General features: G+C 34.2%; 1 protein-coding gene across 1 annotated transcript; it reads left to right on the top strand.

Moving 5' to 3' along the window:
- The first annotated feature begins 743 nt into the window (after positions 1–743).
- LOC106660779 (heat shock 70 kDa protein cognate 2-like) lies at positions 744–23,039 on the top strand. Its single transcript, XM_014383700.2, has 7 exons — positions 744–1,015; positions 17,088–17,267; positions 17,329–17,909; positions 21,088–21,208; positions 21,372–21,641; positions 21,949–22,050; positions 22,107–23,039. Exons 1-7 carry the CDS (start codon positions 842–844, stop codon positions 22,557–22,559), a joined length of 1,881 nt encoding a protein of 626 aa, XP_014239186.1. The 5' UTR covers positions 744–841; the 3' UTR covers positions 22,560–23,039.
- The last annotated feature ends 406 nt before the right edge of the window (positions 23,040–23,445 follow it).

Below are 23,445 nucleotides of genomic sequence, written 5' to 3'. Positions count from 1 at the left end.
ACCAGAGCTGTAATTCGCTGTCAAATCAAACATATTCGAGCCAAAAAATTGGAATATTGAATTTTTTGATAAATCGCCGAAAAACTTTTTCGAAGTTTCAAGTAGTCTATTAGTTTTAGTACCGATTCAAATTTCAAAATGTAGACTTTTTTGTTATGATGACTTGCGTTGCCTTTCTCTGCTTTTCTGATAATCTATTCATTGTTTGTTAGCTTTTTTATTGGTTTCAAATAGTCAATTAGCTTTATTAGCACAAACAACTCATGAATTTTTGATCTCGTTTAATTTGATTTACATTAAAATAAGCATGTTGTAATTAATATAACGACAAATTACATATGCCTAGCTCGAAATAAACTATAAAAAATATGAGTGTCCGGTTTTGACGCTACTGGACGAAAATGGTGAAATTTTATGAGCAAAACCAAGTAATAAATTGTTAGTTAAATTTTTAGCATTTGGTGCTTTTTTTCTAGTCTATCTTTGTGATCATCGGTCCTAAAGTCCACAAATTTCGTTGGCGACATTGCAAATATCAATGCACCTGGCCATAGGTCTTTCAAATTGACTTGCTGTTATACAAAATTATTATTAAAAGTAAACTTTACTGTTACATCTCATTAATGAAAAGACAAATTGGCACAATGAAATAATTGTAACAATAAAAATGGTGATTAAGTATTAAACCTGCGGCCAAAGATTTTATAGCTTCCAGTCAGGTGGAGGGAGCGAGTACGTGGTGGGGCGTAGGAGTCGGCTGTGGACCGTTGACGGGTTGACCGTGCATAAAGTTTCAGTCGATCACCGTATCACACCAAATCCACTTTAAAAAAAAAGGAAAATGGCCAAAAAACCAGCCGTCGGTATAGATCTCGGTACAACCTACTCCTGCGTCGGAGTCTGGCAGAACGGCAAGGTTGAAATCATCGCCAACGACCAGGGTAACAGGACCACCCCAAGCTATGTCGCCTTCAACGACACCGAACGACTCATCGGAGACGCTGCCAAAAACCAAGTACAACAACAGTTTATAAAAATAAAATTAACCCCGATTAGAAGTTCAAATATTAAAAAAGATAAAAATATATTTAAATTGTAAAATTCCTAATCCTATTAATCCATTTGCAATAAATATTGTCATTTTGAGGTCATTTATCCATTATTATTTATCTATTCTTTACAAAATTTGAGGAAACTTAATTCCACAAGTTTATTTTGCTTAGATAGTTCTAAAATTTTCTGAAATTTCATTTGGAATATGAATTTGGTGAGGACATCAGTCCTTCGTTTTCAAACTCTTCGAATTAAAATTTCACATTTAAAAACGGTATTTTTTCACACACAAAAATTTTCATTGACCTAACAAGATCAAAGATAAGATGGCAAGACGGCAGAGTGAGGCAAGACCTGTAAATAACGAGGAAAAAGGGTGTCAAAAGAAGATAGAAATAGAATGCATATTTTTCAACTTTGAATCAATTGACATTTTGCCTATTTGCAATCCTATGATTTTTTCCTTTTTAATAAATGTGATTTTAACGACTATACGTCCCAAAAATAAATCAAAATTGTTGTTTCTATGTTACACTGCGTCCTGAATTTTTAAGAATGTAAAATGAGGTCAGAGGACATAATTTTTACAATGTTTTTACGCTGTAATATATTTGTTTTATCAACAATAACGAGTTAATTATCAACTTGTCAATAAACCAACGCCCCCGAGGACCAAGCCTTTGTTGCATTTAATTAATTTATTTCATGCTCAGAGGGCCGTGTGATTCAAAAGATCCTTTGAAAATATGTTTGTGTTTTCTTAGCCTATTCGATGATAAAATGACACCAGATGTCAATATGTTTGTTATCTTTGACGGATTTAACGTCAGACAAGCTTGAATTATTACACAGAACGTAAATTGTAAATCCGACCCAGCACTGATGACAGCTTTTGTCGAAATTCATCTCTTTCCCAGTCTATTTCAAAGTTAAACCATTTTCAGAATATCTTCCAGTAAAGATATTAAATATTAATGTATTAATAATTGAATTCAAAAATATTTTCTTGTTTAGAGAATATCTTATCCTAAAGAATGAATGTTCTTATGTGAGATGAAAGTTCAAAACTAATTAAAACTGTATCGATTTGGTTGTAATCCTTTGTACTATGGACTCATTATTCCTTAACCAGTTCTCACTATGTTCACGTTCTACAAAAACTTTTCAAATTAATTTCACCTTATTGTATTACAATATTATCAGAGATGCATTTAATTCCTTCTGATTAAGTTAAACGTTTATTGTTTTGTTTTCAATCTGCTATTTTTAAATAAAATCAGTGAGTCAATTGCGAGACCTTTACTGGGTCATGTTATCAGCAGTAATATTATTATAGAAGCTTTGCTTTATTTATCTCTATCATTTTTATGTTTACTCTTTATTCTCCATTTTTCTTTTTTTTTTCTTACATCTTAATATGTATTTATATATTGCTCTCTTAGCCTTAACTTCGAATGTCTTTCACACGGGGTAATTGTCTATTAAGTCTACATCTTATTTTTCTTTTCTTTCCATTTTGTCATTTCTTCTCTCCCTCTTCCTCTCTATCTTTTCTTCTTATCTATTTATTTTTGTCTGTATATACAGATCTCTTTTTCTCCCTTCTTTATCATATTCCTTTTCATTAAATATCTTTTGCTTTCACAATCGCCTTTCTGTACGTCTCTTTCTCCCTCTCCCTGTCATACAGCTAAAACTGACTACATACCTTGTATGCCCTGGCATCAGGCCTGGAAAAAAAGTCGCTTGTTACATAATAAGTCTCTAAAAAATGTAATCTTGACGTGCAGTCACAAAGCCCCTGTGACACATGATTTATATTTTCTTCGCTTTAGAACTGTCAGCGAGTCTCAACGATCGCCAAATCCAAGCCGGCAGGTTTAAGTAAATTTATCGTTCACATGGCAGAAATCAGTTAAAAAGACGTAGGAGTAACGTGTTCGATAAGCGCTTATAATTTTACTGGTTTTGTTCCAAATACCTTCACCATGGCACGGACGGTAGATAGAAACCAGGATTTTCGTTAATTTTAGATGCCGAGCGAAAACGGCCGAACCGGCTCTTTAACGAGTCCTAAGTGATTATAAATTCAACGCTGTTACTTGTAACCACAGCATATTTATTTTGACCTAGTTTACATTTGAAAATCGTTAAATAATTATTAATAACGGCAGATAAATAAATCTTATAATTTTCTTGATGATTTGTAAGAATCATTACTTATCAACTTGGAAAGTCTAATAGAATAACTTGAAACTTAGAAATAAAATTGATAATGTGCAAAACAGCTTTTGTCACAATTTTCCATCCATCACCTTCTATTTAATCGAAATGAAGGTATGCAGTGCCAGGCAAGAAGTTCGATCCGTTCATGTCATGCAAACATTATTCATAGAAATAAGGTTTTACAGTAAAGAAAAAATGAATTTTTAGATCGAACCTGTAGTACAAATAAGCTAAACGACATAAGATTATAGCCACCTATGAAAAGACAGTTTCTTTAATAATCACACAAATTTAACGTCTGTACGATAATAAATTTTAAAACATTAACGGAAAATATTAATCAATTTTTTCATCATATTCTAGTATAAATATATATTGAGTTGTGTTAAGTTTACAGTTTATCATAAATATATTATTGATTATGGTTTTCCCCTTTAGGTATTAAAAAATTAAACGCCCTTGCTTTTAAGCAGGGCAATGACAAGTGACATTTATCCGTGGCGAACAACCTTTGGTCTTGCAGGATTCGGTCCATAATAGGCAAGGGCTTTGGCATAAAAGCCCCAGCAAACCTTGACCCATCGGAATCAGGAGTTCTCTATTTCAAATGCAATCCCGCTCACCATTCGCTCGATATCCGACCAAATGAAGTCTAAAATATAAATTTGTATTTCACACAGAACCTAAAATAAATTTAAAATCCGCTCAATTGAAACATGAATCTTTAAAGTATTGAAAGTTTACAAAACTAACTGTACAAAACGATGATTTACATTGAAATAGTACTTTATTTTTACCGACACATCTTAAGAACCATAGTTAAAATTTTAAATGCAATTGTTGCGATAAAAATTTTAAAACTGAATTTATCGTAACTAATTGTCTTGTTAAGAAATATAAAAAAATTGAAAAGGCTGAAATGATATAAGTTGAAATCTTGTTTCTTGTCTGCTAGTATGCCATGTGGATTGGGACATCGTTAGTACCAAATTTGGGCCTCGACGAAATGAGGGGCGAAACTGTCTTGACGGAGCTGTGGGCGATAAATGTTTTACTTGGTAATGGTTTTGTTTATTATCCGTCTCAAAGTGGCCTTTCATTTCATTTAATATCAGATGAACCACATGATCAACTCACAAAATACACTGATTTTTTACTGCAGTTTAAAACGTAAATGTTGTTTTCGTTTACTCGAATGTTTGGTTTGATTGGTTAATCAGTAAGTTTTATTTTTATTGTATTTGTTGTATTCTACATTTTTAAAAATTACTATTCAGTTACTTCATTGAGCTTACTAGGAATATACCCTCTTCACCAGGATAATTAATAAATACACTAATTTCGTGGTCCGCTTGACCAATCAATATATTATAATTAATTATGGTTTTTAGTTGAGATAAAAAAATGCCAAAAAGGAGGGAAAATTCAAAAGGTGGGGTTGAGATGGGAACTTAGTGTCCGAGTGGATTGAGGTCACGATAGCTCAAGTGGTAGAGCAGCGGCGTATCAAGCCGAAGATCGTGGGTTCGAATCCCGCTCATGCCATTGACTTTTTTATCTCAACTAAAAACCTTAATTAATTTTAATTAATAATTTAAACGTTATTACAAATATGAAATGACCATTCATTAACCAAGTCAAAAATTTTGTAGCTTCAAATTAAATAAGTTTCAATTAAATATTGAATATTGGGTACTCTCAACCCGACACGCAATAAAGGCATAATTACACAGAAGACAAATACTTTGAGCCCTGAAGATGATCTCAATAAAGATAGAAACGTTGGCACGATAAAGAAAATGTTTTTCTGAAACCTACGTCACACCAGACCATCTCACGATATCCGAATAAATATCGACTAACGGTCACTAATCACCGCACATTAAATATTGAGATAATTTTTTTTTTATTTCTTGACTTTTACAACTAATCGCTTTCCCTAGGAATGGTATGGAAGTTAAGTAATCGCTCGAGGAATACTTTTAAAAAAAAGAAGAAACTTTATTGTCCAAACTGTACAATGTTTAATTTTAAACCGATAGAGTGACGGGCAGAAGGCTATCGTAAGAGTAAGGCAAGGATATTTGAGGATTAGGGTTTTTATACTATGTAGTTTAAAGAAATGCTGATTAAGATGATGGGCGGCCGACTGGACCCGCCAGACTTTGCTGACGTGTTGGTCTGAGGGGCGTTTGGTTATTCCATAACTCCTCCGTCCCTAAGTTCGAAGCTCCTGCTAGAAAAAAACAGACGCAGGTGTCGGCCGAGACGCAACTTCTTGATGAGGATCTTCTTTATGGAGACAGCGCAAATAAACTAACATGAACAATATTGACAGAATGCCCACACAAATTATAACATAAACATAAATTGTTGAAAATGTCGAGGGAACATCTTCCAATATTTCCAATGGTTGCATTTTTACATTTAGCTTACGTAAATCTTCAAAAGATATATTAGCTTTCGCCACTCTAAATACGTCGGTTTGTGTATTATATATACCAATATATAACTTTTAATTCTTTAAATATTGGTACAATTTTTTTATTTAACAATACTTCATTTTTATCTATTTTAATTAAACTAGTATTATATATAAATATTGTATTATTAACATTATTTCTTTTAATTACAATTGTTTTGGTTTTAAAAGCTAAATCTATGTCTATGAATGGTATTTAATAAATGATGTGCTCGATGTATAGACATATATTCAATCAATAAGATTTTCATTTGCAATAATTTATTTAATACAATGATTATTAATTTTTAATATGTTGCTACAATAATTTTGATTACTTATATCTAAACAGGTAGCAGTAAATAGGTCATCCTTCGCTTTAAGGACTAAAGATGGGTATGCATATAATGTTGTTACATGATACTTTTTATTTACTGGATAGGACAATAGGAAGTATGTCTCAGGAGTGAACTTTGTAAAGGCACATCAATGAGATAATAAAGTTCATTATTTATAAAAGAGCAATGTACTTTGGTTAATTGCCAGAATGTACTAAGACTGGGCGATACAAATGTAATATTTCTTGTATTTTTCTATGATTCAAGATCATCATACGTTAGGATTGAAGGATGTAATGTTTTAAGTTTACACAATTCTATAGAGTTTTCGACATCATTAATTTTGTTTTCTAACAATACTAGAGTTAAATCATTATAAATTTTGCTTATTTCTAATTGGGTTAATATAGGATTTGTCAAGATTTTATTTTCTATTATTGTCTTGCATTGTCTGAACGTCATGATTAAATTGGTCAATTAATTTTTTGCTAATGGCCATCTGATTTTCAACATTATGCTGCAAATGGAAAGAATTACTTTGGATGGCGTTTATCGCTTGGTCGGAGTCCATATTTCCGGTAATCCAAGATATTGCTTTTCCAAAACCATTAATGAGCCCTCGTTTTGACCTTTTAGTTTTGGTTTCATTGTTAATTATATGATCAAATTTCTTTTTTGTGTATTGATATAGTGCCAAAAGTGAGTCTGATTCGTTCAGTTCGTGATTTATCAAGTCTCGTGTATGTTTTAATTCTTTTTTTATTACGTCTAAGTCAATAACGTGTATGAATGTATAGATGAATGAATGTAGATGAATAGCAACAAGTCAGTTATTTCGACTGGTCTGGCTCGTTACGCTAAAGTCAGGAGAATCAGTGCGAGTAACGTCCGCGTCTGTAACAGATATAGGGTTTCCTGAAAATTTCCGTGGTCTCTTGATAACATTGGGATGTATTTTACACTGAACTTACTGTTTTCTTTGAATTTCTAGTTTTGTATCGTTAGAATAAATTCATTTTTTATATTTAGGTTTAGCTTTTCCAAACTGTTTGTCTCATATATAAATTTCTCCTTCGGGAATTTCTGTTTTCCCAGGCTTGATTTAATTTATATGTTCTGTTTTCTTTTTCATTTTCGATTTGTTTTTGTATAACTTTAACTACAAGTTCTCTGTTATCGTGATATTCTTTAACTTTCTGTTCTAGGAGTACATCTTCTGCGAATGAATTTTGGGTTGGTCCGAAAGTAATTTCATTAGGAGTCATTTTAGATTTGAAGATCTTATCTTTAATAGTATAATAATCGTATTATACTATGCTACTAATAGTATTATTATATGCAATCAAAGAGAGTCTTAGAATTTTGATTAGAGGGTAATTTTTTTCGTGTTTTTTGATGAAGTTTTCTATGGTCAATTACCATTCTAACTTTTTTCTTTCCAGAAGCATCCGTGTTCTTAAGAACTACCCAAATCGGACTATTATAGGGGGAATTAGAATGTTGGATTATTCTGTTTTTTAATAATTTATCTATTTCTATTTTTACATCTTTACGATACACTTGTGTGTATCTATAATTTCGCGAATAAATTGGTTTTTCATCGGTAGTTATCATCATTTATCATTTTCACTTTTAATAACTTCTGGATATTCCTTCAATAATTCGATAATTTTATTTTTTTCTTCGGAGTTCTGATTAATGAGGGTATACCTTCTCTTATTTTACTCAAATCTGAGCTTACTGACATTTCGGGGCAATTGGCCATTACTATGTTTTCTTCGCTCGTACGGGTGCTTTGCGTTTCGTCAATGTCCATGAGTTCGGGGCAAATGGCCATTACTTCACTGGACTTGACTTAGCAAGCTGTCTCGTTTTTTGTATTATTATTATTTTTATTATTTATATATTTTTTATTAATTTAAAAAGTGATCAAGCCACCAGGGAAAATAAGAATTTTATTACTTAAATCTATTTTTATATTTAGGTCTTGCATGGTTTTATACCCTAGCAAAACATCGTATTTGTCTGAAAAAGGAAAGAGATGAAATTTCGCATTTACTTGTTTTTGAAATATTTCATACAAACTTAGACAGCAAGATTTTTCCCCCTCTCTTTTTGCCAGTGGGGGTTGAAATTTTGAAGGGGTTGATAAAATTGTGTCTTTGGGTATTGCTGTAGGTGTAATGTAGTTTTCAGAATCTATTAACCATTTCAGTCCGTGTCCGTCAATGAAATGCGGTAACGATAGGTTCACAGAATTTAATTGATATTCTGGGGGCTTCCTTTCGATTCTTTGCCTAGTCCTAAAAAATTATCGAATTTTTCTGTTTGTGTCTCGATGGTTTTTTCTAATTTTGTCAGTCTGTCTTTAACAGCATGATTCGTCTTTGTTTTTTCACAATGAGTCACTTCGTAGGGAGATCGTAAATCGGGCATTCGCGGTCTACCTATGGAGCGCATAGAAACTGTGTTTTGCGAATCATGTTTATACGCGGGTTTTTATTAAATGGATGATTTGGGCCAATTAGTTTGCTTTGTGTTTTTATGCATAAAACATAATGGTTATAATCTCTTTCAATAATATTTTCCGCACACAATACGCTGTATGCAGTTTCCAAAATTTCACAAAAGAAGGCTAGTTGTGAAGGGTTTCCATCGAAAAAAGGAATGTGGTAGTCTTCTTTTGTTATTTTATAATTAATTTTTGGAAACAGGCTTGAAGGAAGGATTAATTTGGAATGTTTAATAAGCGAAAGATGGCTACTTACTCCTACGATAGTGTTCTTCTCCAGGTTGCTGGTTCTTCTTTCTTCTTTCTTCTTTCTTATGTCTTTGGCGATTTTTAAGAAGTTTCCTCCTGGATAAAGCGAATGATCGCTGCAGGAATCTTTTCAGTCTTGACTTTACGAGAAGTTTCTTTGAACCGCGATCAAAGCACCGATGTGCACGTTAAAAGTTCCGTTGAGTCAAATGGACGCAACTGCGGGACAAATGGTCACGACTTTAAAACTTTAGCTATTCGCGGTCCCTGTTCCGGGCGCCAGTTAAGTAATCGCTTGAAGAAGACTTTTTAAAACAAGAAGAAACTTTATTGTCCAAACGGTACAATGTTAATTTTAAACCGACAGAGTGACAGGCAGAAGGCTATCGTAAGAGTAAGGAAAGGATATTTGGGGATTAGGGTTTTTACACTAGTTTAAAGAAATGCTGATTAAGATGATGGGCGGCCGTCTGGACCCGCCAGACTTTGCTGACGTGTTGGTCTGAGGGGCGTTTGGTTATTCCATAACTTCAATGAAATATTTATTTAATGAAGTCTGCCAACGGATATAAAATTAGGATGCTAGAACTTTTTGTGCCTCGAAACTGAAATTACCGTCACAAAATCTAACCGTTTGGCCGAAATTGAGAGAAAATTGTGTAACATTCTTACAGCTATGTCCTACTTAATTATGAATAAAACCGTTGAACAGCACAAGGGGTAACTATCTACGAAGCTCACGATAGCTCAAGTGGTTATAGTAGCGGCGTATTGAGCCGAAGGTCGTGGGTTCGAATCCCGTTCTTGACACTAACTTTTTCATTTCAACCAATACCTTTCATATAAAGATTAATTAATTGAAAGAACTTATTTGGTCAATCAGACCACTAAGGATTGCCTTTGCAACTGTCCTACAATAACTACAGACAAGTTATGGTACATGAGAAAGCCGTTCTTGACCTGTACACACCCCTGAGAAGTATTCTTTACTTCATAAAAGAAACGAAAATCTTGCAGGAAACCCATGGACTCTCCATATAAAGAAAAAACACGTGCTTGTGGGTAATAAACGATAAACAAAACTTCAAAAACAAACTATACAACATTTCATTTTAAAAAAGCTTCAGGATTTGACCTTATTACACCTAAAATTTTCTAACACCATGGTTGGCAGTTGAGTGGCATTAGCGAAAACTGGAAGAATTTTAATACGATCTTTTCTAAAAAAAATTCCCATCAAATTTGTTGGCTATATGAGGTCACATTTTTTCTTTTTAAGGGAACTTTTGGATATAGGAGTGTTTACATGGTATAAGGGATTAGGTTGTACTAAGAACAGAATTATTGCAACAGTACAATTATTTATTTAGAAATCGTGAGATGCGGTCTGGTGTGATGTTGTTTTCAGAAAAACATTTTCTTTACCGTGCCAACGTTTCGATCTTTATTGAGATCATCTTCAGGGCCTGGGATTTACAAACATTGTTTACATATAACAATTACATTTTGGACGTGGAAAAGTGAATTTATACAATGCAAAATATATTTTTTATATATTCAATCGTACAATAGTAGTACAATTATTATGTGATGAATGTGATTGCTCTTTTGGGAAGATGCTTGAGAATTTTAGGAGTAATATGGTCAAAACTTGGAGCTTTTTCAAATTCATCCCAGAACCTTGTCTACTTGAAGTCCTCTCGAATTAATTGCTCCTCTTTATGCGAGTAGGAGCCTACCACTGTATAAATCTGTAATTGAGGCTCTCTTTGAATGAAGACATCGAGTAGTGGCAGATCCAGGAGTATTTTCAAAGCTACATGGTTTTCATTGCTCCACTGATGCCCAGGCACACTCTATGAGCAGTACTGAGGATCCTCCTGAATGTTTTCAGCTTAAAAGATTTTGTCGACCAAATCACCGATACGTAGGTTCATCATGGGTCTAACATGTGTATAGCCAATAGACGAAAGTGTTAAATTACATTGTGCATTTGCAATTTTTTTTTTATATATAAAAAAGTCCAGTTGATCAGAAACGATGGTAATCTGAAGGACTGACAGTCAACATGGTGAATGGAAAACCGTTCGTCAGTTACGAAAGTTTAGAATTTGCCGACAGATAAAGTCACAACTATTTTTATCGTCTTTTTCCTTGTTTTCCTTACCTTAATCCCAAAGTTTTTTAAGCGAAATCTTTTTTGTCGTGCTGCTAGTTGTTCTTCAGTTTGATAGTCCAGAATTAACCTGGTCCGTTCTTCAGTTTGATAGTCCAGAATTATCCTGGTCCGCCTATGCTCGCTGTTTATCACGGTCAAACGCGCTTTGGCATCTCGCCACCTTCATTGAATGTAGAATGAGTGTAATAGATCAACGTAAATAAACTGACATAGATCTGCGAAAAATGGCCTCAAATAAATCCAAAGATAAACTTGCTTTAAACTATCGATTTCTATTTGGAAATGAGTGATTAAAGTATCAAACTTCAATAATGTTACCAAACTGTAACACATTTCATTTCCAAGGAAAATTTATGTATGAGAATATTTACAGCACACAGTGAGATAATGAGCTAACATTATTCAAATTCCAATACTGTGACAAGTGACTTGGCTTATTAATATTCGGATTAGGTTTTTTTTTCTGTTTAGAGTCCAGATTAATATTAATTTTACGGACGAGTCAAAATAGCTTCCACCCACTGGTTATAATAGATCGGTTAAACTTCCCTTATTTATTTATTTTTTATTTAAGGTTTAAAACGATTCGCTTTTTTTATATTACAAGGTCGGTATAAACTGCTTAGAAAACGTTTCGACGAGAAGGACTCTCCTTTATATGGATGCAAGTCGTTGAACGCTTCTATCTTTTAAAATCGAGAATGGTTCATGTCATTAGAAACAGAAATTACGGCCTACGTATGTACTGTACTCCTTTTAATTACTATTGATTTACGACTCTTATAAAAGTGCATTTTGCAAAATTGTTTTATGATTTTTTTACAGTTTCATCTGTTTAGATCAATTTAAATTTCACTGTCTATAATATTGTATTAGTAAACGTTTTCCCATGACGAAATTGGATTTCATGTGTTTTATCATTTTAACTGAAATAAAAGAAGCCAAGTAATAAAAATGTATAGGAAAAATGTCACGAGATTAAATATGATAACGAGAATCTCCATGTTTCGTCGGTGAGGCGGCAAAATTTGATGCTTTTTGCCTCGAACGTAGCATCTCACCATATTTGCTGGCATGTCTTTCGGTTGTAGTACATCAAGCGACAAACATCAGACGGCGTTTGTACACCCAAAATGCCACAAAAAGATTTTTCTTGACTCCTGTCTGATTTTCAATAATAAAAGTGATAGTTCTGGTTTTGTGTTATTTTTGGTAAAACAAGTTACACCATAAAAATGGGCATCCCTTCTAAAACCTAGGTCTCACAAGGAAATTAAACGCGCCGCTAAAAGACTGATTAAATTTCAAATAAAAAAACACGCTACCAGGTATATGTTATACATATGTGCGTATATGTCTCTTTTTCTCCAGGTCAAAACTGAAACTATGGCTAGCACATACCCGCAGGACACTTGTTAGAGAAAAAATAATGGTAGCTGGCTAGATCTGGACGGTTCTTGGCATGGGTGTAGTGGAATAGGCTTGACCGGGCTAGGGGTTAGGATGGATCGAGGACTTTGTGTGCAACTTTTTGAAACGGAATCGGATCAGTTTGTTTACAAAAGGAATGTTGAGAACATTGTGACAGACATGGTAGCCCTTCATAAATCTTTAGGATCTGATAAAAATCCTTAAGATTAATAGCTCTAGATAATAATAGAAATAGCACAATAGAAACATATTGATCGCGGTGCGCAAGGTCGTAGGCTTGACTCTTAAACTTTACCTAATAAGCTAAATGTTCTACAAATATGATAATTTTATGAGAAAAAAGAATAAAAATAACTTTGCCCAAGTGGTTTTGCTAGAGGGTAGTTATGTGGTTTGAAAAAGTGCTAACACTATTAATAACATCTTTCTGCTAAAGGAAACAAATCAGTATCAAATCAAATTAGAAATATTTCGACTAACAATTATTTTGTTGTGTTCAGTAAGTTTTATGTTAACTTTTTGAACAGGCCAGGGGTTCAAGATTAGGCCAAGACTTCGTAGAAATTATCACGACTATACTAGGTCCCGCATTTGCATTGACGCCCTGTCCGGATTTAGACTCACGCCCACCTAATTCTCGTCAGATTACGTTACACAAATGCGATTATATTCATTATTCTGTATTCAATCGAACTTAAGAAAAAAAACGTTCAATTTTTGGGAAATTTGGTAACCTCAATTCAACCATATTTAAGTGTGGACGAAACAAAAAAAAAAAGATCGTTCACTAATTTTCTGATACACCAAAAAGAACATTATATTATTTTATATACTACCTCATGACAAAGAAAAAGACACTATACAATTACACTGCATACTGGAACAAATATATGTAGCTATTAGGGAATAGCAACATGCATTTGCAATTTGAAGTCCATTACTATGGCTTCGTAGATACCAATCCTTGGTGGTCTGATTGACCAAATAACTTCTTTCAATAATTAATCTTTTTATGAAAGGTATTGTTTGAAATGAAAAAGTTAGTGTCAAGAGCGGGATTCGAACCCACGACCTTCGGCTCAACGCGCCGCTACTCTAACCACTTGAGCTATCGAGAGCTTCGTAGATAGTTACCCCTTGTGTTGTTCAACGGTTTTATTCATAAGTAAGTAGGAAATAGCTGTAAGAATGTTACACAATTTTCTCTCAATTTCAATGTTACATTTATCAAGACATTAACGTCATTTTGGTCATTAATTTATTTCGGTTTTTCTTAATTGCAGTAGAATTGCTTTTAATTTTTATCGATTATAAGTACAAACATAAATACGGGGACCGCGGTAGCCGAGTGGTTAGCATGAGAGACTCACGCCGCGGTCGTGGGTTCGATTCCCACCGTCGCCTCTGGCCCTTTTTTCACAATAAAAATTTGAACACACATATATGAATTGTCACATGGCTAATATGCATAGTTCATAACGCCAAAAAAAAAAAACCATAAATACAGTCCCACAAAATGGATATGAAATTTAACTAGACCAATCTTTGCGAACGTCTTTAAAAAAAACTCCTCTTATCTAAAACTCGATCACCTTTTTGAGAAAGCACGAGAATTCAATCTTGGCATGATATTCAAAACACAAAATTAATTTGAAACCCTAATTATGGTAGCTAATCTACTGTGATAAGTTTCTATGCTTACACTCTAGTATATGTTATGTTACCAGCATTGAAACTTCACAATTTGGTCGGGGCTCTTCCTCGCTTGTTGGGTCTATTGGACTTCGCGGCGCGATCTCCCACTAAATTTATAAAGTAAAAATATAAACTACATCAATTTTTGCTCAATAATAAAATAAGAAAACTGATTAATATGGACGTTGTAAATTGTGTAATGTAACACCTCTTCGTGTTATATTTAAATGTTTGGAGTCATAAATAAAACGGAAAAAGACGCGGCACGCCAAAAATAGAAGGGACCCAGTTTTAGCCGGAAAGTCATAGTCCATAAATTACATTTCTAGATTCATTTCGATGTTAATACGGATAGAGAAGAAAAATTATGAAACATTTATCGAAGGGTTAAAGATCATTTGAAATATACGGTTTTCCAGCAATCCACCAACTTCATGAATCAGGTAACTTCGTGCATTACTCCTTCTTACCATTTGTACAATGAGTACGAACGTTTTCTTTCTCTGTGTTTTAGAAAAGACAAAGAATGATTTTTTTCTCGTAAGAGGTTAATGAGTTACTATTAATTATTTGGAGATCGTAAGATGCGGTCTTAGGTCTTGTGCGTTTCGATCTTTCTTTAGATCATCTTCAGGGCCTGGGATTTACACAATGATGTACGCAATACAGAAATTGTCGATTTATTCAAAGTATTTGTACTCACTGAAAACACACTTTGAGCATATGGAGCCTTCGTATGATGGCAAAAAAGGAGATGTAAAACAAATGGCTAAGTCTACAATCTTAATATAACAAAGGCAATGCATACTTGACTCACAACAGCGTTAGAAACCGCACTCCTTCTCCTACAAAGGGTAGCTTTGGGAGGGCCAGACTTCTGAGATACAAGGAAATTAAGTCAGATCTAGATGTAGATGTAAATTCTAAGATAATTTAACATACTGTGTCTTTTAAGAGCTATTGGACGTCCCATTCTGTGCTATTCCACACCAGTAAGTCCCACTTATACATTGTTCGTCCCAAAGCATTTCCTCCTGTGGGTAAGTTGCGCCACAGTCAGTAATTAGATGCGTTGAGGTCTTTTCTGGTTCTTCACAGAACCTGCACCATGTTGGTTGATGCCAGTCTTCCTCAAATGCACATTCAATCCTGTTATAATTCGAAGTTCTTCTACTTCGTTTGATGCATTATGTTGTCTCTTTCTTTCCTAATCTCGTCATGATGTTTTTAGACTGTTTGTGTGAGTGAATATTTCGTCGTTTCCTAACTTTCGCCATGTCTTCTTGTATGCTCGTTGAAGTGTGGAACCCTATATGGTTCAGGGCATATCAGCAGTTTAGCAGCCCCTTTCCTCACAAGAGATTTTTCTTCTTAGTTTCCCTCTACTCCTGCGTGTCCTGGGACCTAGTAGAGTGTAACCTTGCTTTACGCACCTAATCTGTTTAGTTTTGCAATTCAGCGCCATCCTTGAGCTAACAATTTTGTTTGCACTTAACTGCTCGGATGGCTGCCTGGCTATTTGAGATAAAAGCTGTGCCCTTATTTTTGTACCGTCTATTTAAATTAAATTGAGTACCTCTCTCAAATGGATGGATTTCAGCTTGAAAAAAACTGATGTACTTACGATACTTATGCGCTCTGAGGTTAGAAACAGATACTCCTGCCCCTGTACCTTCTTGCATCCTAGATCCACTATTGTAACAGCATATAGTCCATTTTCTGATTGTATGGTCGTGGGGTCTGTAGGAAGAAGAAACAAAATAAATGAGATGGCTATAACAGTATCTGACAAAATGATAGGAAAACTCATCTTTGATAGACCCTTCCAAGTTTCATAAATAGCAAAGGAAGGATCAAAGATGGAACAGGAAGGAGGTGTAAGGGTACAGTACACCCTAACAAAACCCCTTGGTCTGGTTTCAACTTTCTTCCCTGCCGAGATCCGTCCAATATAACTCTGTGCACAGGAGTTGATAAAGAAGAAAAAGGTGCACGGATCTACATACTTTTAGAGAGTCACACAGCTATAAAACATTAAATGCGTATGATTTTAGTTCCGAACTGGTCTGGGAGTACCTAAATTGCTTAAGGTCCTACAAAGTTACTTTGAAGTAGGTATAGAACGAAACAAATAGGCTGACCAACTCACTGAAGAAGAAGTGGCTCTCTCACCCATGGGACCGGGCTGCTAATCACACCAAAAAGTGAGCTAAACATTCAGCTGGAATAATGGCTTGAGAAAAAATGCCAAGCACTGGACGAAAGCGCCAGGTTTGAAATAAGCTAAGAGATTCATAAATCTCTCATGAAGGAAGTCGAAGAAACTCCTCTCAGTCAACAGGCAAGATGTGAGGAAAATTAAAGGCCTCGGTTTTTTGAATTACCACCTAAAAATGGCAAAACAGATTCAGAAACATGCCGGCACTGTCAAAAGAAACCCGAGACATCAGCATATACATGTCTGTAATAAATAGTTATGTTAAAATTCCGCTATCCTGTAGAGTTAGATGAAAACTTCTTGGCTCGTGAGTAACCAGCCAAAAAAATAAATAAAATGAGTTGGATCTCGAGTTCTGAAGTCACGATAGTTCAATGCTATGGGGTAATCCGGATGTCGTGGGTCAAGTCCTGCTCATGACACTAATTTTTCATCTCAACCACACTTTCCATAAAAAAAATTAATCAATTACTTAAAAACAAAATACTTTAATTAAGAGGTCCAACAAAAACCATACATAAAATATAAAAAGTAAAACGCCTCGTGGTTTTTCCCCAAAATGCCTCAATAAAAAATTAAAAAATAGTAGGAAACTGAGCTTTGGGAAGAAGTTAAACTGAGCCTGTATGTAAAATAAAAATTAGTGGATTGTGCTTTTTAGTGGATTGTGCTTTTATACATATTTAAATAAATTTAACCCTTTTATTTTTAACTTGTTGTTTTAGGTGGCGATGAATCCGAAAAATACGGTTTTTGACGCTAAGCGATTAATTGGAAGAAGATTCGACGATCCAAAAATCCAAGCCGATATGAAACATTGGCCATTTATGGTCGTTTCCGATGGTGGCAAACCAAAGATACAAGTTGAATACAAAGGTGAAGTTAAAAGATTTGCACCAGAAGAAGTAAGAATTTCATTCGGCTTGACCATACGTACAAATATACAATTCTGTAAAATCTTGACAGGTGAGTTCCATGGTTTTGACCAAAATGAGAGAAATCGCAGAAGGGTACTTAGGCGGAAAGGTGACAGATGCTGTAGTGACTGTCCCTGCTTATTTTAATGACTCGCAAAGACAGGCGACTAAAGACGCCGGTGCCATCGCAGGGCTAAACGTCTTGAGGATAATCAACGAGCCGACCGCTGCGGCTTTGGCTTACGGTCTCGATAAGAACCTAAAAGGAGAAAAGAACGTGCTGATTTTCGATCTGGGTGGAGGGACATTCGACGTGTCCATCTTGTCCATAGACGAAGGTTCCCTCTTCGAGGTGAAGTCCACTGCCGGTGACACCCACCTCGGCGGAGAGGACTTCGACAACCGCCTCGTCTCTCATTTCTGCGACGAGTTTCAAAGGAAGTTCAAGAAGAACATGAGTGGCAATGTGAGAGCCGTCAGAAGGCTCAGGACCGCCTGTGAACGTGCAAAGAGAACTCTCTCATCAAGTACTGAAGCGTCCCTTGAAATTGATGCCCTTCACGAAGGAGTCGATTTCTACTCTAAAATAACCAGGGCGCGGTTTGAGGAACTCTGCATGGATTTATTCAGGTATTAATATAGCACAATTTACATTAAAAATTAAATTAAAAACTATGGACTTCAACCTTCAGTAAAGATAATTTATTAAATCATATTTAAATATTTAAATTTATTAAATAAATATAACTTATACCTACAAGAGCAAACATTGGGGGGAAAAATCAAAAATTTTGTAAAAATAATCTTGAATATTCATACATCAACTAGGAATCATTTTCATAATTTAAAACATGAAGCAAATCCACTACATACGATAAGGACAAAAATTGAACATACTTTCAAAATGCGGAGTATTTAGTGACCGTTAATTAATGATTATTTGGAGATCATGAGATGCGGTGTGATGTAGGTTTAGAAAAACATTTTCTTTATCTTGCCGACGTTCCGATGATTATTTAAATCATCTTCATGGCCTGGGATTTACAAGCATTGTCCACACATATTACATAATATATACATGTAAGATGTGAATGTACAATGATGTACGTAATATAGAATTTTAGGTTTAATGAAAGCATTTGTTCGAAAAGATTCATGGCTAAGTAGCTTAAAGTAGTTAATTATTGTACGAAGGGGTATGGTGTGATGTAAAGTTGATGTAGGGGGGCGTCGGTGGCCGCAACGGTTTCGGCGTTGACACGGCGCTCATCACTGTAAGGTAAAGGTCCCGGGTTCGAATCCAGCGGCCCTGCATTCGAACCTGACATACGCACTCCGAGGGTTGATATAACCTCTGCTGTTGCGGAAAAAAATTGAGGTAGCGAGTAGCGATCTGTGTTTCTTGGTTTTTGAAACCAATCTGTGATTAATGTGCCATCTGGTTGTTTTATTACGAGTGTGTCTAAAAATGGTATTTTTACGCTAATATCATAAATCAAATTCGATATCAATAACACACAAAACGTATAATACAACATACAAAATAATCATTACCCTCCACACATAAAACAATTTCTACATAGTCTATCTTTCTAGTCATCTTTCCTTTACCTAATAATCCTGAAAAGAAAACTAAGCCCGAACGACAAACCATTACCCGTTTTTCCCATTGTCGGCCCCTTTCACCTCAAAGAAGCCGACTCGTTATATAAAAACGTTTTTCTATCCCTACTTCCTTCTCCATCCCTTCAGAATCCAACGTATATAAACATAAAACATTAATATCTGCCAATATCAATATATAGGGTGCCGGTGTTTGTAAGTATATCGGATTCGAATGCAGGGCCGCTGGATTCGAACCTGGGACCTTTACCTTACAGTGATGAGCGCCGTGTCAAAGACTAAACCTTGCGGCCACCGAGCCCCTAAAAACCCTTAACCATCCCTAAATGCTTTGATTAAACCTAAAATTCTATGTTGTGTACATCATTGTACAAATTCATTTTCACATCTTAAATGTATTTGTGTAATCTAAACAATGTTTGTAAATTCCCGACCCTGAAGATGATCTAAAGAAAGATCGAAACGTTGGCACAACAAAGAAAATGTTTTTCTAAACCTACTTCACACAAGACCGCATCTCATGATCTCCAAATAATCACTGCTTTAAAAAAATTATGATAAACATAAAAAATCATAAATACACTAATTAATGTCAGTTCACGACACAACACTGACCAGAACAATAAAAAAAGAAACCTGAATTCACAAAAATAACACAGACCCAACACTCAAGATGGAGACCAACATAGAATAGGCAGTCCAAGATGATCGGTAACAACCAAATTACATGTTCATCACCCTGCAAATTACACAGAGAAATCGCATAATTTAATATAATTTTTAGTCAATTATAGTAATACCAAATTAATAAAACATCAAATAATGCAAATATATAAATAAGGAAAACGTTTGACTAAATAAATCACAACAATGTTAAAGGTATAAAATAAAAATACCAAATCAAGTAATATGAAAGATCTCAGGTAAAAAAATTACCTAAAAAATACAACCACTTAATGAAAGATTTGAACCATCATTAAGTAAACAGCAAACTCCCTTTTAAAAAGTATATACATAAACTTTGTGTATTTCTGAATATAATAATACACTTGCAAGGTTTTATGCCAAAAAAGTACAAAGAATTGAAGAATGCTTGTAAATTAACCATCATCCACTTATGAGGAAACTGTAGTGAAGTGGCACTGAGTTCCTCACTTAAGGCATCTTCAGTGTTGAGTCTGTGTTATTTCTGTGAAGACAATTCTCTTTTTTTTTTTTATTATTCTGGTCAGTGTTTTGTTATGAGTACAGAACAAAGGCAAAACGCATTTGAGTAACATTAAAATCTGCAAATGTAGACGCACCCAGCAAGTGATCTAATACAGGTTCAACCAACTCCCGGGTCAACACCCACATTCATGTTTAATTAAGAAACTCACACACAAATTACATTGTTTACTTCTGAATAGGGTAATGAAAGTCTATATTGTCTATATTATTGAAAAAGACAATCAATGCTGAGCAGATTATTATGATGATAAACAAATTATCAACGAACTAGAAAACATAAACCAAAATTTCAATTATTTATACTTTTTATCTAAGGTAAAGTCTAAGGTTGAGAAGAAAAAGTTAGTGACATGAGCAGGATTCAAACCCAGGGCCTTCGAGTTCAAATTCCACTTATGGCATTACCTTTTTCATCTCAAACAAGATAGATAAAATGTATAATTAATTGAAATAATTAATATGGTCAATTATGACTGGTAAACATATATGGATTAACCAAAATATAGATGTGGTATAAGAAGGATCACCATGATACGAAACATGCCAGGTTCGATTCAATTTTGGAGTAACCTTTTTTTTTATTGTGCTCACATTTCTTCAAATTCAATGTATTAAATTTTGTAAAATACCAGTACATAGGTTAAGAATTACTGGAATGTAGACTTATCTCATTCTGCCCAGATTTAACTCATTGAGTTTTGCACCGAGGGTGTAGAATTATGATGTGAAATAGACATGACAGAGAAAGAAAGATGTTTGAAGAAATTACAAGGATGGTCCAACACCCAATAAATTACTTATATCTGTAAAGTGTAACAGAGAATATTTTTTAGATTTACACATATACATATAAGTAGTGGTAAAATTAGTTTAAATCTTAGATTTTTTTCTGCCTTTTCCTTTTTAATTATCTATAATTAACTTAAATTTAACCTAATGTTAAACTTTCTCTCAGATCTACAATAAGTCCAGTGGAGAGGGCTCTTCAGGATGCAAAAATGGATAAGGGTATGATCCATGATGTCATCTTGGTAGGGGGCTCAACTCGTATTCCCAAAATTCAAAAAATGCTCCAGGTAATAAATAAATTATTTTTTGGTATATACATTTTTTTAATAAAAAAAATTGTTAAGGCTAATTTGTTTTTTGTAATTTTTTTCAAACAAAAATAACATTTTTTTTAAACAAAAAATAAATTATTTTGTATCAAAATAGATATAATTTTTTAAACTCCCATAGGACTTTTTCTGTGGAAAATCATTAAATCTTTCCATAAACCCGGATGAGGCAGTTGCGTACGGTGCAGCAGTCCAAGCAGCAATTCTTAGTGGAGATACGAGCTCAGCCATTCAGGATGTACTCCTTGTCGATGTTGCACCCCTTTCCCTCGGAATTGAAACTGCAGGTGGAGTTATGACAAAAATAGTTGAAAGAAATTCAAGAATTCCTTGTAACCAGAAGCAGACGTTCACTACTTATGCAGACAATCAGTCAGCCGTTACTATCCAGGTATGGTCCAAAGTTAACTTTGAATTTGTTTTGTTATATTTACATTATTTGTATTTTACAATGCACCAATATTCAGCACTTTACAATATGAATTCAATTGTGAGATTTCCTCATTGGTCATTACTGATCATTTTGACTCACCTATCATTGCTGGATTGGACACATTTTGGCATTTTGCCATCTTCAGTGTGCCTGTGAAATTTCTATGAAGTCAAATCTCTTTTGCAGGCAGACCAAAATGATCGTTAACTAAATTACAATACGTTTTCACATAAAATAGTAATGTTTTAATTATATTGTTCATTAGGTTTTTGAAGGTGAGAGAGCAATGACCAAAGATAATAATCTTTTGGGTACATTCAACCTTACTGGAATACCACCAGCACCAAGAGGAGTGCCACAAATCGAGGTGAGTTTAATTAAAATACAATGTATGCACACACAAAAACTTCATACAAATTTCAGGTTACATTTGATTTGGATGCGAACGGTATTTTGAATGTTTCGGCTAAAGATTCTTCAACTGGGAAATCTGAGAAAATCACCATTTCTAATGACAAAGGCCGTCTCTCAAAAGTCGAGATTGACAAGATGCTGGCAGACGCAGAGAAATACCGTGCTGAAGACGATAAACAGCGGGAGAAAGTATCTGCAAGGAATCACCTAGAGACTTACTGCTTCAGTGTTAAGCAAGCTGCTGAGGATTCTGGTTCGAAACTGTCTGAAGCAGACAAGAAAACCATTCTTGACAAATGTAGTGCCACACTTTCTTGGCTTGACTCAAACACATTAGCAGAAAAGGATGAGTTCGAGGACAAACTTAAGGATCTCCAGAAGGTGTGCTCGCCTATCATGACAAAACTTCACCAAGGAGGTGGCCAAGGGGGAAAAGGCCCTACTGTTGAAGAAGTTGACTAAGCTTTGCCCTATTTATCGTTCTAGCTTCAGGTTCACATTATTAACTTAATAATATTTGCTGCTACTTTTGTTTTTATTTTTATTCATTTATTTATTTATTTTTGTGAATTTATAGTTTATTTCTATCCTAATTTTCATCAAGTTAAGAATATTTCACTATATTTATCCTATAAACGTACTACTGTTCACGCAAATGTTTGAAACTTCAAATGTACTAACACCATTTTTAAGTTTAGAAAAAAATAAACAAATGCATAATATTATAATTTAAGTATTATTATAAATCTTTTTTTAAGCTAAACTACAGCTTTTTGGTCAACCTGTTTACTATTGGCACTGGTTCCATCTGTCAGGCATTTTTCAGTACTTTGCCATCATAGTTGATTCTGACATAATGCTTTTTACATGCCCTTTTCTTGTCAAGTTCAATTCAATCCAACTAAAAATTGTATTTTTATATAATAAACGTGTTCTGTTAAATTTTCTTGACTTATTTTATCCATTTATTTTCTGAGTAACAAAGACAATGCTATCATTTAATTTAATGTAATTTAATTTTTTTTCTGTTTGAAGAAAAAAATGTCAATTTCTATAAGGATACCTGCACTGTTATTGTAGTATTTAACACTAAATACCATATTTCCTTTTTTGTCTTTTTTACAGCTGTTCATCAGCTTTCAATTCTAAAAATTCAACCTGCTGGCCAAGGCTATCGCTAGCTATGTGAACCCCCAATGTGTAAATTAAACGTACATCAATCAAACTTGTATCCTTCATTCCTGAGTACATACTTTAATGAACTTATTCCTAATATTATACTCACAAAGGAAAATATGTGGGCTATATTACTGTTCTTTTACAATAAAATGTTCTTAAAGTAGTTTAC

Source organism: Cimex lectularius, unplaced genomic scaffold (assembly GCF_000648675.2).
Source record: "Cimex lectularius strain Harlan isolate CLEC.00 unplaced genomic scaffold, Clec_2.1 scaffold177, whole genome shotgun sequence".
NCBI lineage: Eukaryota > Metazoa > Arthropoda > Insecta > Hemiptera > Cimicidae > Cimex > Cimex lectularius.
Note: the sequence above shows the minus strand (reverse complement) of the source record. Positions and strands in the feature narration are given on the sequence as shown.